The sequence below is a fragment of the Homalodisca vitripennis genome, chromosome 1 (genome assembly GCF_021130785.1).
Source record: "Homalodisca vitripennis isolate AUS2020 chromosome 1, UT_GWSS_2.1, whole genome shotgun sequence".
NCBI lineage: Eukaryota > Metazoa > Arthropoda > Insecta > Hemiptera > Cicadellidae > Homalodisca > Homalodisca vitripennis.
In genome coordinates this window covers 144,917,129-144,934,793 of record NC_060207.1, presented here as the reverse complement: position 1 = coordinate 144,934,793, position 17,665 = coordinate 144,917,129, and the positions used below count along the sequence as shown (strand labels likewise).

Sequence of the window (17,665 nt, the reverse complement as noted above, 5' to 3'; positions counted from 1 at the left end):
TAAAATTGTGTTGTTCTCACCTTGATGATGGGTAATAATAGAGTAAGAGAAATGAGTTTTGGGATTGGGTAAGAGCTGTTTTGTTCTTAATTTTTATCAAGTCTGTTTACTTATCATCCTTCGTCATAATATTCCATGTAAAGTGGGCATTAGATAACAATTGCAATAGACTGATCACACTCGTACTATCAAGTCATTAATGGTCAACAGGAAATTACGTGCCGTTATATACCACCATGTTTCAGCTGTTCGTTACAACATAATTGTCACTTTGGTCTAGCAAGTGATACGCCCGACTAATGTACCAAGCAAGCTTGACAATACTGAAACATTGTCATTGAGTACCATCCTTCTCCACAAACGGAACACTACAATATTTTCCTTTGATTTGTGGAGCTTTTTCTCTTCTAGTTTGTTTATTTTTATCATTACTTAGAATCCCTTCTTCGTTAAGCCACTTTTGAGAAGAGTGTTAATTAAAAGAGGTTGGAGAGTTGTTATTGTAAGTCAGTACCAGTGAGTACTGATACCATAACATCACTACTTATACTACTACTTATATCATTATTCTCGTATCCTATTTCTGTGATTCATCTTCTCAGTTTATATCTTCAAGAATAAAAAATACAGTATATACGCTGAAAAATTCTATGCATATCCTTTTTAATCATTCTGTTTTACAGTGTTTAAACACAAACTAGTAGATTTATTAAGTAATATCTAAGCTTCTGACGATAGCAATATTATCGAGTTTTAAGCATAAACTGAATATAACAATACTTACTCTAAAATTAGCTTATAATTATTCAGTATAGTATTAGGACTAGTATTTTAAATTTTGATATACGGTATTACTAGCGTACTTATTTGTATTTGTAAGAGTAGTTTTAAGTAAAATAATACGGTACTACTATGGGACATTGCGACAAAAGCACCAAATAATTCCAAAATGAAATGGAATACGACCTTCACCTCAGAATATTTTATAACTTCAAGCTAGTCGTGTCTAATATAAGGGATTTAGTGTTAGTGGCATTTATAACAAAAGTTTATTGAACATACAGTCAAAGTAACTATTCATTCCAAGAAGCTAGATGTGTTTCATTATATGTATGAAAATGATTATTAATATAAATGTCACGGATGGGCTGCATGCACGATCTGTGAGCCTACCTGGCACTAAGAGGTTCCCCAGGAGCACACGAGGCATAGACACAAATTATACAACTGACCCAGAAATGCGGCTGCTCTGGTCACTCGGTTGACCCCCTGGCCTGTCTGTCAGTGCGTCACACACAATCTATCTTCCATTCATCAGCTGCTCAGATGACGTCATGCAACTCACTCAAGGTTATCGCGCCTTGTTAAATATACCCGCTACTGACAATGAACAGCAATATGAGATAAGAGGTCGTTAGGTTTTAGTCAAAACAAACGAACTGCTAATGTGCTCGTTACCTCGCAGATTTCGTCTGGACTTGCTACTCGCTACTTGTGGATTCCTCGTAGCAGACTTTTGTGTTTATCTTACGGCCTAGTACCGACTTAGAATAATCACAAATTAGAAATAATAATTTTAATCCATTACTCTCTACTTTTCCCTTGTGCACGGAGCTCAAAAAGAATTTAGAGAAACATGGTGGTGCAAGTCAAACCTGCGGGGCAATAAATAAACCTTCCCCACTTGAATACGAATTTTCCCTAGAATAGTATTTTTATCTTAACGAACATATCTGATTTCGTTGGATAGGTTAGATTTTTGTTTTTCTTGTGTAATCACTTACATTTGCCCTGAAATAATCATGTTAAAAGTAATTAACCTATTGCTTCGTTACTTTTGAACTTGTTGAATGAATTCAAGTAACTTAAAATGGTCTGTCAAAATAAATGCGTGTGTTCAATAATTACGATAAATTTTGTTTGTTTCTACTGTATTTCGCATATTGACGGTAGGCAGATGTTCGTTTTAGTCGAAATACACTTTAGGCCTGAAATAAAATGATTCATGTTTACCCACCACAAAGGAACTTTGTTGTAAGTTTATGTCAACATTAAATCATAACAAGTGTAATGGAAAAATTGTTAAATCTTCGAAAATTGTGTTTTCTATTTACTTTCACAACGTTTAGTGACGCGGCCCAACCCCGTAATTCCGCCCATGAAGCGGCTATTAAATCTATAAAATTATTCGCCTCCTTAGTAGTCTCTTAGTAGTAAGTTCAGTACAAGCTCTGAACTGTAATGTATTTCTCGCTGTGATTGTAGAGTCAGTCTGGTTGGGTCAACTGATATAAAGAACACATCCGCGGTGAGGCAATATCTGTGGTTCAGCAAACACTTTCTTGGAGAAGTGACGACGTGATGTGATAAGCTATCGCCATTGTTCCTCCATCTTTAGCGTGTTTGCAGACAAAGCACTTGATCACTTCCAGCTATTCTGTTTCTGGTTCTATTTAATTTTAATTACTACTGTTTGTCTTTTTGCAAAGTTGCGCTAAGTAGTGAAACCTTATTCAATGACAAATCTAGATAGTCATATTGGGGACCGACGTGAAACAAAAAAAAGGGTTTTCAGTATTTTACATGGAAAATCGATAAATCTCCGAAAATAAGCGCTGCCTAAGAATGAGGGTAGTAATATAATACAGTAGACCATGTATTGAAAGCGTTTAGAAAGTTTGATCGAAATCTGCACTTACGTTTTTGAGATACGGTCATTTAGGCTATAGATTTGTTTTCTTCTGCATTTGGCCTGTGGAATTAATTACACTTTGTTCATGAAAACAGGTATTTTTAGTTTTAGAATGCCAGTTAAGTAGATTATATAGATTTTTTTGTATTTGATCTTTTTGTTTTCAAATAATAAAATTAATTTGGTTTTGTTAATTGAACTGGTTCAGGAATTAGGTTAGTGGTAGTTCAGGAACTAGGTCAGGAGTAGTTCTTGAACCAGGTTAGAGTTAATAACTCATTTAATCAATAATGATGTTCTTTCAAAGAGATCTAGAAAAGAACTGTTACAATTTTGATTAGGTATGTACGTTTAAGGATTCGTATAAACCGAATCTTTGTAACAAATTACCATTAAAACACATTTAACCGTGAAGTTGGTGAATCTATTGGTCATTGAAATCTTGGGGCGTCAAGACAATAAAATATGTATATCTAATCTAAATGTATCTTTTGTAGATGGACAAGGAGAATACTATTTTAATGTAGTTATTATAGCTGCCATTGGGAGATCACAAGAGTGACGGTCCAGCTACCAAAAATTGCTGTTCGTTTAGCGTTACCCAAGGAGCACTATTTAATGTAGTTAAGCTACGGGTGTATCCGAAGCTCACTTTAAAATATGTATATCTAATCCTGGAATCATTTTGTAGATGGACAAGGAGAATACAAGTTTTGATATCCGATCCTACGATTAAGCATTGGGTGTTGGAAATTCCTCGAAAATATGGGTTTTATCTAATCGTTTTCGAACTGGGTTGTAGATGGAGAAGCAATCACTGGATTTTAAGTGGGGTATTACTTACGACCAGGACGTTTAGTATTGTGGCGCAAATCTCAGACAATTGAGCACATTGTAAACGACTGCCCTTTGCGATTGTTTTCTGGTGGTCTGGCTGGTCTGAGTGGTTTAGGAGGATGGGTCTCTAAACTGGCTCAGTAATTTGGATTTAGCTTTGGGTGACGGGAGATGTTAATATGTATTTTTAATTTATGACTCAAGAACTTTGTTCTTACGTACTTTTTAATAATTGTAATTTTTTAATTTATTTATTTATGGATAGCTGCCTTTGTCCCCCATACGATATATATATATATATATATATATATACTATTTTATATGTAGTTATTATTTAGTATTGGGTGTATCCAAGCTCACTTTAAAATAACAGAAAGAGGTTATAAAATGTGATCGAGTTATTAAAGCCATAATCTTCCGTCGGGTTGTGTTTAACCTACAACTAGGAAAGCGATAAACAAACAGGCAGCGGTCCCGAAATCTTGTCATGTTTGTAGATAATTGGATTGGGTTAACGTCAACAAGATAATGTGGCCAGCAGGTTGCAAGTACCGGTCTGCTTGACCTTCTGTAACGAGAAGGAAGCGTACAAGTCGCCTTCCGCGGCTGTGTACGAGTACGTGTATGGTCAACGGTTTCTGTAATCATAGCTTGTGTTCCTTGCTTAGTCGTCATCATTATACAGATAACAAACCAGCCTAATGACATGATATTGGTTCATGTGTAATGTAGCTGTAGCTACTTCTTATATGCATCCAATGAGTCTACATCTCAGCAGAGATTATCTCCACGAAGAGTAGTCAGTATGCATGTCAGTAAGTTTGTCAAGAGAACACAAGTGAGAAGAATACCATTGGGACGAAAAATTAAGGCGATTTCTATTATTTTACTATTGAATAACAAATCAGTTTCCGTTAACATAGTAAGTTAGTAGTCCCAGTGGGGCAATACGGATATTCCCACGAAGTACAAGACAACTTTGGGCAACAAACAAAATTGTGTCCTAACAGTAAATGGCTTTGAGTTGCTTTCTTCTTCGGTACTGTCAAGAGCTTATAGATTAATGTGACGCCAACTGTGGGATAAGTTATTCCAACTCCAGAGTTCTATGTTGATGTATTATCTGACTATAATACTACCATATCAACATACAGCTCTCTACAACGTGGATTTAAATTCAGGGCAGATTTTAAAATCGAGCTCCCTTAAATCCACACTGCACTCATGTATAAGTGTCAATATTTTGACATTATTCTTATGGAATTCTCTTGACTTACACATATGTCCCCATGACAATAAGCCATCTTTAAAACACCTGAAGAACAAATCTGCTAGGTTTCGTAATCCGCAAGTCTCTTTGGTAACTTTAAATCATATAAAGATGTTCGACACTATCAATTCTGCGTTTGTACTTATCAAAGTACATTACTAAAAAAACATATAAACTGAGTGGGTTGTTCATTTCTTAAAATTCGAATATTTTAAATACGGCTGCAGTTGTATTTAGTATTGTCCAAATTTAATATTGTATATCGTATTCTTATCAAGACATAATGACGTTTATAACGGTATACAACTTGACATATATTTTACATTTACAATTTAGTAAGATTTGAGACGAACTCCACATGATACGTCCACCAGGAAGTGGAGAACCCGTATTGGCTGTGATGGTAAGTGCTCAGGTTGCTAGTTATAAACTGAACTACTATAGTTATTAATCCGGATACATCATACATTTCGTAATAAAAACGCTATACATTGGTTTCGTTATCCAACACCGTTAACATCGGACGTGAATAAATTTCGACAGCCTTGCGCGAGTTCTCGGCTTTGTGTTTTTCTAATTGTTTCCTATCAGATCTCTGCTTTTGGCCTTGAATTTTTTGTATATTCACAGGTTTTCGTTTTCGATTCATTGTTTCCCGATACAAGACTCGTTGCAACTCGCCAGAGAGTGGAAGGTGTTCTTTTCCGCGTTGTTGAATAGATTTGATCTAAACCTGTGTGTAATGACTGTAACTAAGGATGTGCTAATCAACATGTTTTGTTTTCTATGTTAATGAAACATTTACTAATTTAAATGTTGTTATTTAAAGAATGGTCCCACACTGTCATGTGGTAAGTAATGTGTGGCATGATTGTGATCGTACTGAGCATATATTACTGTTTGACTAGCTTTAGAAAGAGCCATTCGTGTATATTCCAGAGGCTAGGGACTCAAAGGAATTTAAGTTGAATATGGGCTCAGGACCTCAAATGTCAAGCTTGCTAAGGGTTAAATGACATTCACGTTCTAATCAATTACTTTCCAGCATGGACACGCGTGATAAGTTGAGGATGATATTTAGACGTCGAGTGGCGGACGGTCTACTTTACCATGTCTAAGAAACTCCAGCTCACTTTTAAAGTTGTCACAGAAGTCTTGAAAATTGCATCAAGTTAAATCGATATATATATGGCAAAAGAGACTGTATCGTCATTAACACTGTCTGCAACGTATACTTAACCAGCAGCATCGTCTTTACATCGTGTACGATCTGATCACTTGATCTGAACATTTTAAATAATGCAGTTGTCAGTCTTTTGGTTTTACATATCGGATGCTTTAATGCATCATAATGAGTCCCTCGAGTCCATAAAAACTTCACTAGGTGAAACAAGATGACCGTCAGAGCTACGGAGGCTGTACGGGATCAAAGTGTTCTTCAAAATGCTTAAATCGAGAAGCTGATGTATTATTCTCACAGTTTGAAGTTCCCAGGGCTCATATAAATAATAATAAATAAGTCAGCTATTTCAGCCAGACATTCTCTTTATCCTTCCTTTGAAACTTAGAAAATAATATACCTATATTAGAGAAGATGAATAGTAAATAATACACCTATAGCAAGAAAGATGGATAAAAGACATAGCAATCCTTTTAATTAGCATAATATAAAAAATGCGTAAAAGGGTTACATAATTATTGAGGACGAAGGCGGTCCACAACAAATGAGGCCTGCGTCCAGGAAGATGTAGTTGGTTTCTGTGTAGAAAGGTGCAGATGTTGTTGCCTAACTAGGTCTGTATTGCCAGACTCTCGGTCACTGACCCGCATCTAGCGTGCTGTGTTGCCGCCGTCCGTCAGTTCCTATACTGCAGTGGTGGAGAACACGGTTGCATTTTATTTCGAAGTCGTTTATGATCCCACGTGGCGCCTTTGGTTATTTTTGAAATTATTGAGCAATTTATATGTCTACTGAATGCTATACATGTTTTGATGTGTATACATTAACAGAAAATATCAGAGTTTGTCTTTTGTTGAGATGGTATTGAATTGAGACTTCAAAAAAGGACTATCATCGAAATTGTTTTAGTTTAAGTATGTATTTTGCTCGATTTGTTTGAATTGTATCGAACGATATTATAAACGATTTTCTTATGTGATCTTTTAAAGTCAATTATAAAAGAAAGGACAATTCATTCTTTAGTACACGTATTTTATGTTTCGCTCCGGTGAAAAAATACCACAATGGAGCTGAAGGCTAGTAAACATCGATAGAGATTACTTCTCAGTATCTATCTGGTAGAGATACTATCAGTGATTCTTCTTTACTAGGGATTGCTGCCAAGGTATATAGAAGTGAGTAGAGAGTGGCAGTACTGTTTGCTGTAAAATTCTTCAATGAATCCGACAAGGAATAGTACTGTTTTTCCTCCCAATCGTCAGAGGACTACGATACAAAGATACAACTACGATGATTATGAATAAAACAACAAGATTAAGCATAAAAACTAATGTCAGGTTTTTTGAAATATGCTCCGCGAAATACAAATGGAAAGTATCATACGAAATTCAAATGGTAACCAATCTACTATTTGAATTGTTTAACCAATATTATTCTGAGTTAAAGGATTTTCTTGTAAAGTCAAATGTTATGGTTCTGATAACAGGATTTGATTTAGGCCCCAATTTAAAAGAAAACATTTGCACTAAATATACGTTTTAAATTATTGTAACAGTGGTTCTCAGACAACAATGTTAAATAAAAACATTCGATATTGGGAACTAAACTTGGTTATTTTGTTAAATATCTTTAAAGTCGACTGAACTGATTTTCGACATAATTTTTTTTCGGCTGGTTTATAATTGTAATTATATCAGTCACTCATTATGATATGGGATACTTAATAGGAATCTGAGTACAGGAATTGAGTTGCAGGCGAAGTTCAGGTCTGAATTTTAAGAAGTATGGGTAGTTTGCTAATTGCCTGCAAAAAGGTATTGTCCATTACCTGGATTTTTGGAGTTGGATGTGAAACATCAAATTACCTTTTAGTACTAAACATTGCGTAGCAATAGATACCCCTCCCCCAGCTCTACGATATTGGATTGATAAATCATTAAAATTCATCGACACAAAAGAGTGCACTTATGGTGTATCTGATATAATACATCAATTTATATTTCGTTTAAATTACAAACTTTGTAAACCGTTTTATGTGGTGCAATCAGTTTTAGGCTGAGTTACACATTTTAAATTATTTGCGTAATTTTTCGAATAGAATATTAACATAATCTTTTTATTAATCCACGATGATATTTTTTTATATAAATTATGGGTTTTGGCACTTTTGTAATCAAGGCCAAAGAAAAACACACGAAGATAAGAATGTAGTGTTTATAATACATGAGTTATGACATGTTCAGGTAAACTACACGGGTTTCATGATTTATGATTTACTGAAATTACACTTTTTAATTAAACGTAATTTAAGAATATGACGTGTTTTATAATGAAATGTTACTTAAGAAAATTAATTGCTTAACAAATACAAACATGCTACTACCCTCTCCCATCTTTTATACATATGGAAACTGTAAAAAGTTCATATGTTTGTCTTCAGCCGTTTTTCTGTCGACCTGATTACAAGATATTTTCAAATGTATACCTACAATTCCTCAAGAGATGATAGAATAAGTATTTTATATTTTCCTTGCACGTATTTTAAAGGAATGTCAATAAAGAACTGAAAAAGAAAGTACTTCTACCGAACACCGACGGCACGAATCATAGACTTACAATAATAACAATTTGTGTTGTCAGAGCTGTCATTGTGTAGTGACAAATTGACATAATACGGCTCAAGTAGGAATAAATAATTACCTGTAGACCCGGGAGCCAGAGTTGCACATCATTTCTCCAGCGGATCCGGTCCAGAACTATTTCTCAATTCACTTAAATTTAGCCAGACTGCGGGCACGTGCACACGCAGTCATGTGAGTCTACGTCACAGTCTCCTCGCGCCACGGCGGGCCACTTGATTGATACAATTTAGTTTATAAACGGTTTCGCATACGCGTGAAAGATCAGGCAAAAGGTTGAAACCGTGGTGGCCGATCATGTTTATGTATGACAGAGGCAATTTCCGCCACGCTGTGAGGTAAGATTTCGTTAACAGACATTTAAAACAGGTCGTTGAATGTCATTACTTTGGTTGGACTTCTCTGAACTAAACTCTTACAGTGCCAATTAATTGCTGTTGTGTATTGTACTGTACACTGCAGTTTCTGAACCAACACTACACTTTGTCTTCTTATTTCAAGACAGTACTATAGAATCGTATTTGTGTATTTATAGAATCGTTTTCATACTATGGTTGTGTTCTGTTATAATTTTCAACGGATTTGACTATTTTAAGTCGTATATGTTAGTGGGTGATACTGTAAGTCTTCCGCGTGACATTAGCAGACCGAGCGGGACGGGCCAGAACACGCCAGCCACTGTCAACTGCAGTAATGGAAATCAACTGGAGATTGACCTTCGCAATTAAATGGAGGATGGTCAACCAGTTCCAGTTCTTTGACGAAGAGATATCGTAGATTCTGTGCCGAACATGTGACATGTCTGAAATTTAGGATGAAAAAATGGACGTTCTTGAAAGGCTCGCGTGAAAAATTCCTCGACTGGTTTTAGTTTTTCAAGTTTTTCTTATGTAAATTTGTATAAAAGGTTGAGTTGCATAATTTCATAAATGTAAGATTGCACGAATAACGATGTCTATGTGACAAATGCTTTTTTAGAAAAGTTCGAGTTAGGCACAGTACTATTAATATTTGATAGTTAGTTTCAGTATCTAAGGGTTATAGTTTTCTTTTTCTTGTATTACAAGAAAATTCAATATATAAACATTCCGTTGATAAAGGATTTGAAAATCTTTTAAAGTACGTAGGGGTTTGATACAGTCTATTATTGTCTACTCCTAAAATGTTCTTATTAAGAGAGGTCTACTCACATAAGAAGTAAATTTTAAACATTGTTATTTAAATTGTCTAACATTTCACCTCGGATTTATCGATAATTTTTTTCTTTGTGACCTAAACGAAAAAACTAAAGTGGAAAAAAATTGTGGTTTTTTGTAAACAACCAATTAAAATATCGAAAAATCAAAAAGCGTTTGGATGCGTATAAACCATAGCTTTATAATGGTACGTTTCCCATATTTCTACATCTTAAACTAAGAGAGTGAGTGATTGTGAAGTTTAACATTGTTCTTACGGGGGTAAAATCAAGATTGCCTTCAGTTCAGCCTTACGTTCCATTCAGTGCATTTCATGACAAATGCTAAAAAACGGTCTTTCAGAGAAAATGAATGGTTCAAACACGAGTTAATTTCTTTGAGTGTGCTAAGTAAAAGCGTGTACACATTAAACTTTTGTCATGGGAGCTGCTATTGGTATTCGAACTTGGAATTCTTGGAGAACTTGGGCTTGTTGTTTCGATTGTTTAGTCAGGTCATAACTACAGTGTCTGAACAGCCGTGTTAACTTTAGTAAGGAGAATAAGACCCCAGAACAAGGGTTGCGCGAGGTTACATTCTGTCCATCTATCCCGTAGGAATCAGCACACTGCATGTATCATCAAGTCTTTTGATGTTTCCATCCTTTTCTTGTTTGTTTCCCTATGTGTTGCTAGAACTATAAACAATCTATACCCAATGTTAAAACGTGCAAGTATTGTTTGATTGTCTGGTTATAGTGGTGATAATGTCCCTACGAGTTAACGCTATCAAGATCACGCCTGTTTGTCCTGTGTCGATGGTGAGCCAGACGTTACTGGTCAGTGGTAGGTGAAGGAAGGAGGTCCACAGGCCGTTGACCGCGGCTCGACTTGTGACGCAACACTCGTTCAGACTCTACAATCAGCTGACTGTCCGGAGCTCAGTAGTTCTGGCTGTTGGAGTGTTCTTATCGCCTATTCAGATCTGTAAGCGGAGAGTAACAGTTCTTCAGTTGTTCCTTGGTCATTATCTCATTCTCGGAAATCTTGGATGATTGTTTCTGAGAAAGTAAAATTATGACAGAACACGATATCCATAAGAATATCTTGATCGGCTGTTATAAATTATATATTCAGTTGAGCTTATTCCTGGCCTAGCGCCTAGCATCTGGGAAAATTTTGTTTAGGTTACTCTTATCAGATTTTAGAGGTTTCATATGGAAAGTAGTCTCGGCTACTGATCTTTTTACAAGGACTGAAAGACTTTAATCACTACACAAATTTGCGCTATATTTATTCTACCATTAGTCTTATAAGTACAACAATATTACATTTGAAGTTTTATTCATAATAATGAACAAATTACAAAATGCGAATTCTTGTTTACGTCATTTAGTAAACAAATCAGACTTTCATAATCGTAGATTTAGATGAGGTTTAAACTGAAATGAGTGTGACATAGCACATTAGCTAATAGTTATACTGTATCAACAGGTATTTGCAAACAGGTACTATAATTTAAAATTATTAATCAAATCGTGAATAGCTTACAACTATAGTTTTTATAGTAAGATTTTATATGTGGGTCGTATAAAAAAATTAAAATGTTCAAAATTTACTCCGCGAATGGTGCATTCTATCTAATTAATTAGTCAGATTTACGTAAGGCCTACAATTTTTAAATTCGAATCATAAGAGCAAAATATATTCTACTACACCAATTCGAATACATAAAATCCATTTACAGATTGTACTAAAACTGTTTAATAATGAACTAATACATTTCAAAATATTTGTAAAATTAAAAATTAAAATCAACAGGCGCGTGGTCGATATATTATTTATGAATATTTTGAATATTATATTATTATGAATAATGTATATGAATACATTATCTTACCTTCCAAGTTTTATGTTTTGAATTGTTAACGTAATTTATGCTATTTTAAAAATCACTATTACAAATTTGTAGTACAATTTAAATGGTATTATAATTCTCTATAAATGTTACAGAAATTATTTAGCTAATTTTAGTCAGTTTCCCAAACCTTTTTTAAATTAATGTTTATTCATTAAATCATATAACTTTAAATCAACTGTTTCGTTACAAATTTCAATGCATTCTGCAGTCAGTATGTTGTTTCAAAACATATTTTCAAGGAAAACTCGATAACCTATTTCAGTTCCTTGAATATTTAATTGTGTAGCAAACTGAACACACATGTACACCAGGAATGGTATGTTGTTATTACAAGGCTTTATGAACTTACCGCTTTCCTCGTTCCTGAATACGAGCTCCCTGAATATTCTGATCTCATCTAAGAGCGCGTTAATCACTGCACTACCGTTTCGCGTGACATTGTAAACAGAATTAAACATTAAGGCTGGTTTTAGTAACATCAATCAGTGAGAAAAATACACTTAATATAATTATAATAAAACGTGAATGTTAAATTTGACCTCAAATCACAGGACATTCAATTAATAATAATTTCTTCTTCATAATTTATTTTTATAAAATATAATCATAAATAAAATATCTGCACAGGTCGTACATAATAAAACACTCAAGTTTCCTTTATATATATATATATATATATATATATATATATATATATATATATATATATATATATATATATATATATATATATATATATATATATATATATATATATATATAGGTATAAAAGAAAACAAAACATGTTTCTTCAACTTGAAAAGCTTAATATTTCGTTACTTTTCAGTAACATTATCAAAAGCATGTATACAATAAAATATAAACAAATATAAAAATGAAGGTTATAAAAACATTGGAAACAACAAAACAAAACATATGGTATCAAAGAAGAAAATTAAACATGTAACCTTTCCTAAACACAGAGATAGATAAAAAGTTTGAATAATAAATTTAAATTAGCTGTGTCTCAAATTTAATCCAACTGGTGATTTTGATTGAAGAGCCATTATATTTGCTTGTTCATATCTTCTTAGTAATAATTTTGTGTATTCTTTATTGTCATAATTTTGAAACTTCTTGATGCCAATTAGAGAGAAACAATTTTCAAAGGTTTTGTTGTGTTGGACAGCGTGTGCAGATACGGGTCTAAGTAAATTTTGATGTCGAACATCGGCACGATGATTGTTCATCCTCAGCCTAAGTGACGTAGATGTTTCTCCAATGTAGTCTTTAGGGCAATGTTGACAGGATAATTTGTAGACTACATTTTCACTGTTACATGTGATATCTTCTGCAATAGAATATTTTTTGTGCGTAACGCAACTTTTGTAACAGTTTGTAGATTGCATCATATTGCATATTCCACAGCGTGGTTTATTGCATGGATGGCATTTGTGTTTGAAATTTTGACTGTTGTCTTTATCTTTAATGTATTTTGGATGAACTAATAGATTTTTTCAGATTTGGTGGTCTTTTGAAAATAATTCTAGGAGGTCTATTAAAAAGATCCTTTGTTTCTGGAGATTGTTCCAATATTTTGTAGGCGGTCTTCATAATTCCATTTACTTTGTATAATCCAGGATGGTACTGAGTTACAAATTTGGCATCTTTTTCCACAACACTTAAAACATGGTTTGTGTTTTTAGGCTTAGCTATTTCACTGTTAATTAATTTTGCAGGGTATCCTCTATTGATTAATGAATTTGATGTTACATAATTTTGGAAGTCAGTGTCATCTGTACATAGATTCTTAGCTCTTAGAGCAAGACCCTTGGGTATAGATTTCTTTACATACTGTGGATGGCAGCTATCATAATGTAAATATTGCATACTATTTGTGTCCTTGACATGAATTTTAGTTTTAAAACGACCGCTGTTTAATAAAACGTCTACATCAAGGAAGGTCACAGAATTTGGCGATGTTTTCCAGGTGAAATTTAGTAATGAAAAATCGTTTAATTCTTCTAGGAATTGTTTCAAATGTTCCATTCCATTATTCCAAACAAGAAATATATCATCAATATAACGAAACCAAGCCAAGGGTTGAAATTTTTGGGTTGATAAAAAGTTTTTCTCGAGTAACCCCATAAAAAGATTGGCGTATGAAGGAGCCATTTTTGTCCCCATCGCTGTGCCCTTTATTTGAAGAAAGTTTTTGTCTAGAAACTTAAAATTGTTCATAGTCAAGATCATAGTAATTAAATGAGTGATAAAATTAGAAGTGGGTAAAGTGTTTTTCGGCCTTTCATCTAAAAATTTCCCAATTGCTTCGACGCCCTCATCATGTGGAATATTGGTGTAGAGTGATTCTACGTCAACTGTAGCTAATATTATTTCACCAGATAATGGTTGAGGAATTTCCGATAGTCTTTCTAAGAAATGATTGGTATTTTTGATATAGGAGGGCAATCATATATATATATATAAGTTGGAAATGAATGGGTCTTTTCTCAATATCTCGGGAAAGTGTAAAACATTTATAGACTTCCTTCCTTTAACACTTAAAACAACACTTTTACTATATATACTAGAAGTTGAGATTTATCTGCAAACTTAACACTCACACATTTAAAGATTAATATAATGAAATATTAACTGTTAAGTCGTTGTTATAAGTATGTTGTGTTTTACGCGAACTGTAATCAAATTGCAAAAACAAACTAATCAATAGAAATGTTCAGATACCTGAATATCACTTTTTCGCTCTTAAAGTTTACGAGTAAAGCTAACTTGATGTAGAAGTCGCAAGGTGAATGACTGAGCTATACAGTACTAGGTGGTGTCTGCCAGTACTGACAGTGTTTAGTTATCTAGGGAAAGCCACTCCAAGGTCAAATATTTTCGGTTATAGCCGACAGCGTATTCAGCAGTTTCTTATTTGTTAGGAATACAATATTAACTTTGCAGTACTGTCGGACTTTATCTTGTATATAATTCATTATCTAAAGAAATCTCTTTGTTAAATTTTGTATAAATGAATGATGTTGTAGAGTACAAGATAGGTTTGTATGTAATTCTACAATGTGCAAGTTGCTCTTGGTGATAAATACACATTGACACACGGCCATAAACTAATCAGCTGTGCGTGTGTGGGCTGTGGGAGTTCAGATACAATCACAATTCGAACACTTGAATCGGTAGGACAGTCGTACTACAGTTGTAGAGACAAACAAGGTGACTGATTGGTGATAACTAAACATTGACACACAGCCATAAACTAATCTGCTGTGCGTGTGTGGGCTGTGGGAGTTCAGATACAATCACAATTCGAACACTTGAATCGGTAGGACAGTCGTACTACAGTTGTAGAGACAAACAAGGTGACTGATTGGTGATAACTACACATTGACACACAGCCACAAACTAATCTGCTGTGCGTGTGTGGGCTGTGGGAGTTCAGATACAATCACAATTCGAACGCTTGAATCGGTAGGACAGTCGTACTACAGTTGTAGAGACAAACAAGGTGACTGATTGGTGATAACTACACATTGACACACAGCCACAAACTAATCTGCTGTGCGTGTGTGGGCTGTGGGAGTTCAGATACAATCACAATTCGAACGCTTGAATCGGTAGGACAGTCGTACTACAGTTGTAGAGACAAACAAGGTGACTGATTGGTGATAACTACACATTGACACACAGCCATAAACTAATCTGCTGTGCGTGTGTGGGCTGTGGGAGTTCAGATACAATCACAATTCGAACGCTTGAATCGGTAGGACAGTCGTACTACAGTTGTAGAGACAAACAAGGTGACTGATTGGTGATAACTAAACATTGACACACAGCCATAAACTAATCTGCTGTGCGTGTGTGGGCTGTGGGAGTTCAGATACATTCACTGCATACCAACATTGTGTTTCACACTTGTATTGCAAGAGCAAGTAAACTAGTATTGGAATAAACTCGTTTTATTCGAGTACTAATATGATTGTAGTAAGAGCATTCCTTATTACATGATTTTAGGGTCTTCCTGGCTAGACTATATGTGAGGAGTACCCTATTTGACGAATATTTTCGTCTGTTACAAGTCGTTTACCAAACAATTCGCTATATCTCGCTCCGAGCCTAGCCAATTAATTTTGTGATGCGACGCTAGCGGTGTCATAATTATGTCGTACGAGTGTCATAGTTATTGGATTATAGTATTATGCAGAGTTTATGTATGAACGTTGTAAGAATAAGTAAGTTTGAATCATTTGTTAACTCTGAAAAATATTATAATACGTTTTCTTCTGTAGAGGCATTCGTGTGATCCTCGTACGAGATAAGCAACACGGGAAACATTTTTTCGTTATACTGGCGGATGAACATGAAACAGCATTAATTACAACGCTTTATTACATTTCAATAGGAGGAAGCATACGGCAGGAATTGGCCGCCATTGTTAAATGCACGCTGGTACGTCCTTCGAGAATGAGTGTGGTGATGGTTACGTTCAATTAATCGTGCCTTCAGGCTTGTGAATGTAAAGTACATACAACAGTAAGGTTTAAGCATTTTACAAATGTTACTAGAAGAAATGCTTACCGCATTATCGTTACTTGTGAGATGAATGTGGCCAACATCTGAGTCGCGAACCGTGGAGCCTACATTTGATTCTCTCACAGACGGGCTCGTTAACGTCTGCAGCAGCGCTAGTGCGTCAGTTCATGAATGACGCAATTGTGAATTACAAGAAACTAGGCTAACTTAGTGTTACACTAGTATGATATACTTTGTCTTTTAAGGGCGGATTTGTGCATAAATCATTGTTAGTTTTGCGACAATAGAGTGTTATAATATTACCAGAGAGGGTATTATAAAATAACCACTCTAATGGTAATATTAATGATAACAATAGAAATGAATTTTTATTAAGCTATTATCAGTATCCAGTTATTGTAAGATAACCTAAAAGAAACATTATTAAAACCAATTTAAGTACAGCAGTTTGGTTGTTGTATTCAAATAATTTCAGTATCTTGACAAATAATTATTTGGTTACCTTGTAATACTATTAGAACAAAAATTGAAAATATACAAAGTTTCCGTCCTGTTTCTGACTGGATACTGGTTGGAGACCGATAGTTTACAAGCAGTTCACCACGTCATTAGACCACTGTGCTTTACTTATAGCCTTGCCGGTGCAATTTAACTGTTGGGTTATGACGGAGAAAGTAAACAACTCCCAGAGAAGACGTTATGTCAGAAATATCTCCTACTTTGAAATTTTACTGGTTGTTTTAAAACAGGGAAATTAAGCTCATTGTCTTTTGAAAACTGTCCATGTCACGTTTACTTGCCTTTTCCCTACATATATTAAGCCTAAAGGAACTATATGCTTCGTATATATATAGAAGACATGCAATGCTATCCGACTTGACAAAAGTGCAATACTGAACTCTAGCGGCATCAGTTCAAAGTATACTGTTACAAGTCCCTATCATAGTGCAGCGTAGCGAGTACTTTACAGCGGTGTTTACGAGATGAGTGAGCTGTCCTTGCAAGTATCCCGCCTGCCTAGTCATTGGTGGGTTCGTAAGCCTCCTTTAAACCGTTAGTCCCCAGGTTATTGTAGAGGGCTTCTTAGCCCTAACTTCGTCTGGTAAAATAAGATACCCCTTTACTTTATTTTAACCTAATGGGCGACACTAGCGCGATCGATCGAGCGAACCTCTCAACTGGAGTCACCTTCTGCCTTACGGTACGTTTTGTCTATCTAAGACGTAATGAGTATATTCTCTTTGATTAAAGCTTAAGCAAACCATAACTAACTATAATCTTCAAAATATAGGATAATTAAAAATTTTCGTTACCTAGCATTACAATATTTATATGTTAAATGGAGGATAAATAATTAATTGTATATTGTAATTTTTGTTTGTCGAGTAATCTCTTCTAAACAATGGTATCGTTGACGAAATC

The 17,665-nt window shown here is 34.7% G+C and overlaps 2 protein-coding genes across 5 annotated transcripts in view; one reads left to right on the top strand and one right to left on the bottom strand.

Annotated features, from left to right (window-relative positions):
- The window catches only part of LOC124373114 (transcription factor IIIB 90 kDa subunit), a 115,486-nt gene that overhangs the window by 51,658 nt on the left and 46,163 nt on the right, over nucleotides 1–17,665 (top strand). The window lies entirely within an intron of this gene.
- LOC124373129 (BTB/POZ domain-containing protein 6-B) overlaps nucleotides 1–17,665 on the bottom strand; it is a 42,679-nt gene that overhangs the window by 20,972 nt on the left and 4,042 nt on the right. Inside the window, exon 1 of one of the 3 annotated variants that reach the window (XM_046831547.1) lies at nucleotides 16,289–16,379. The exons of 1 other annotated variant lie outside the window; for it this stretch is intronic. Coding sequence is in view for 1 of the 2 variants with exons in the window: in XM_046831539.1 (XP_046687495.1) it covers nucleotides 1,174–1,210 (37 nt within the window). In the remaining variant the exon portion in view is untranslated. Of the gene's footprint in view, nucleotides 1–1,173; nucleotides 1,325–16,288; nucleotides 16,380–17,665 lie in introns of those variants that run through there. One more of the 3 variants, XM_046831539.1, reaches the window with a different exon arrangement.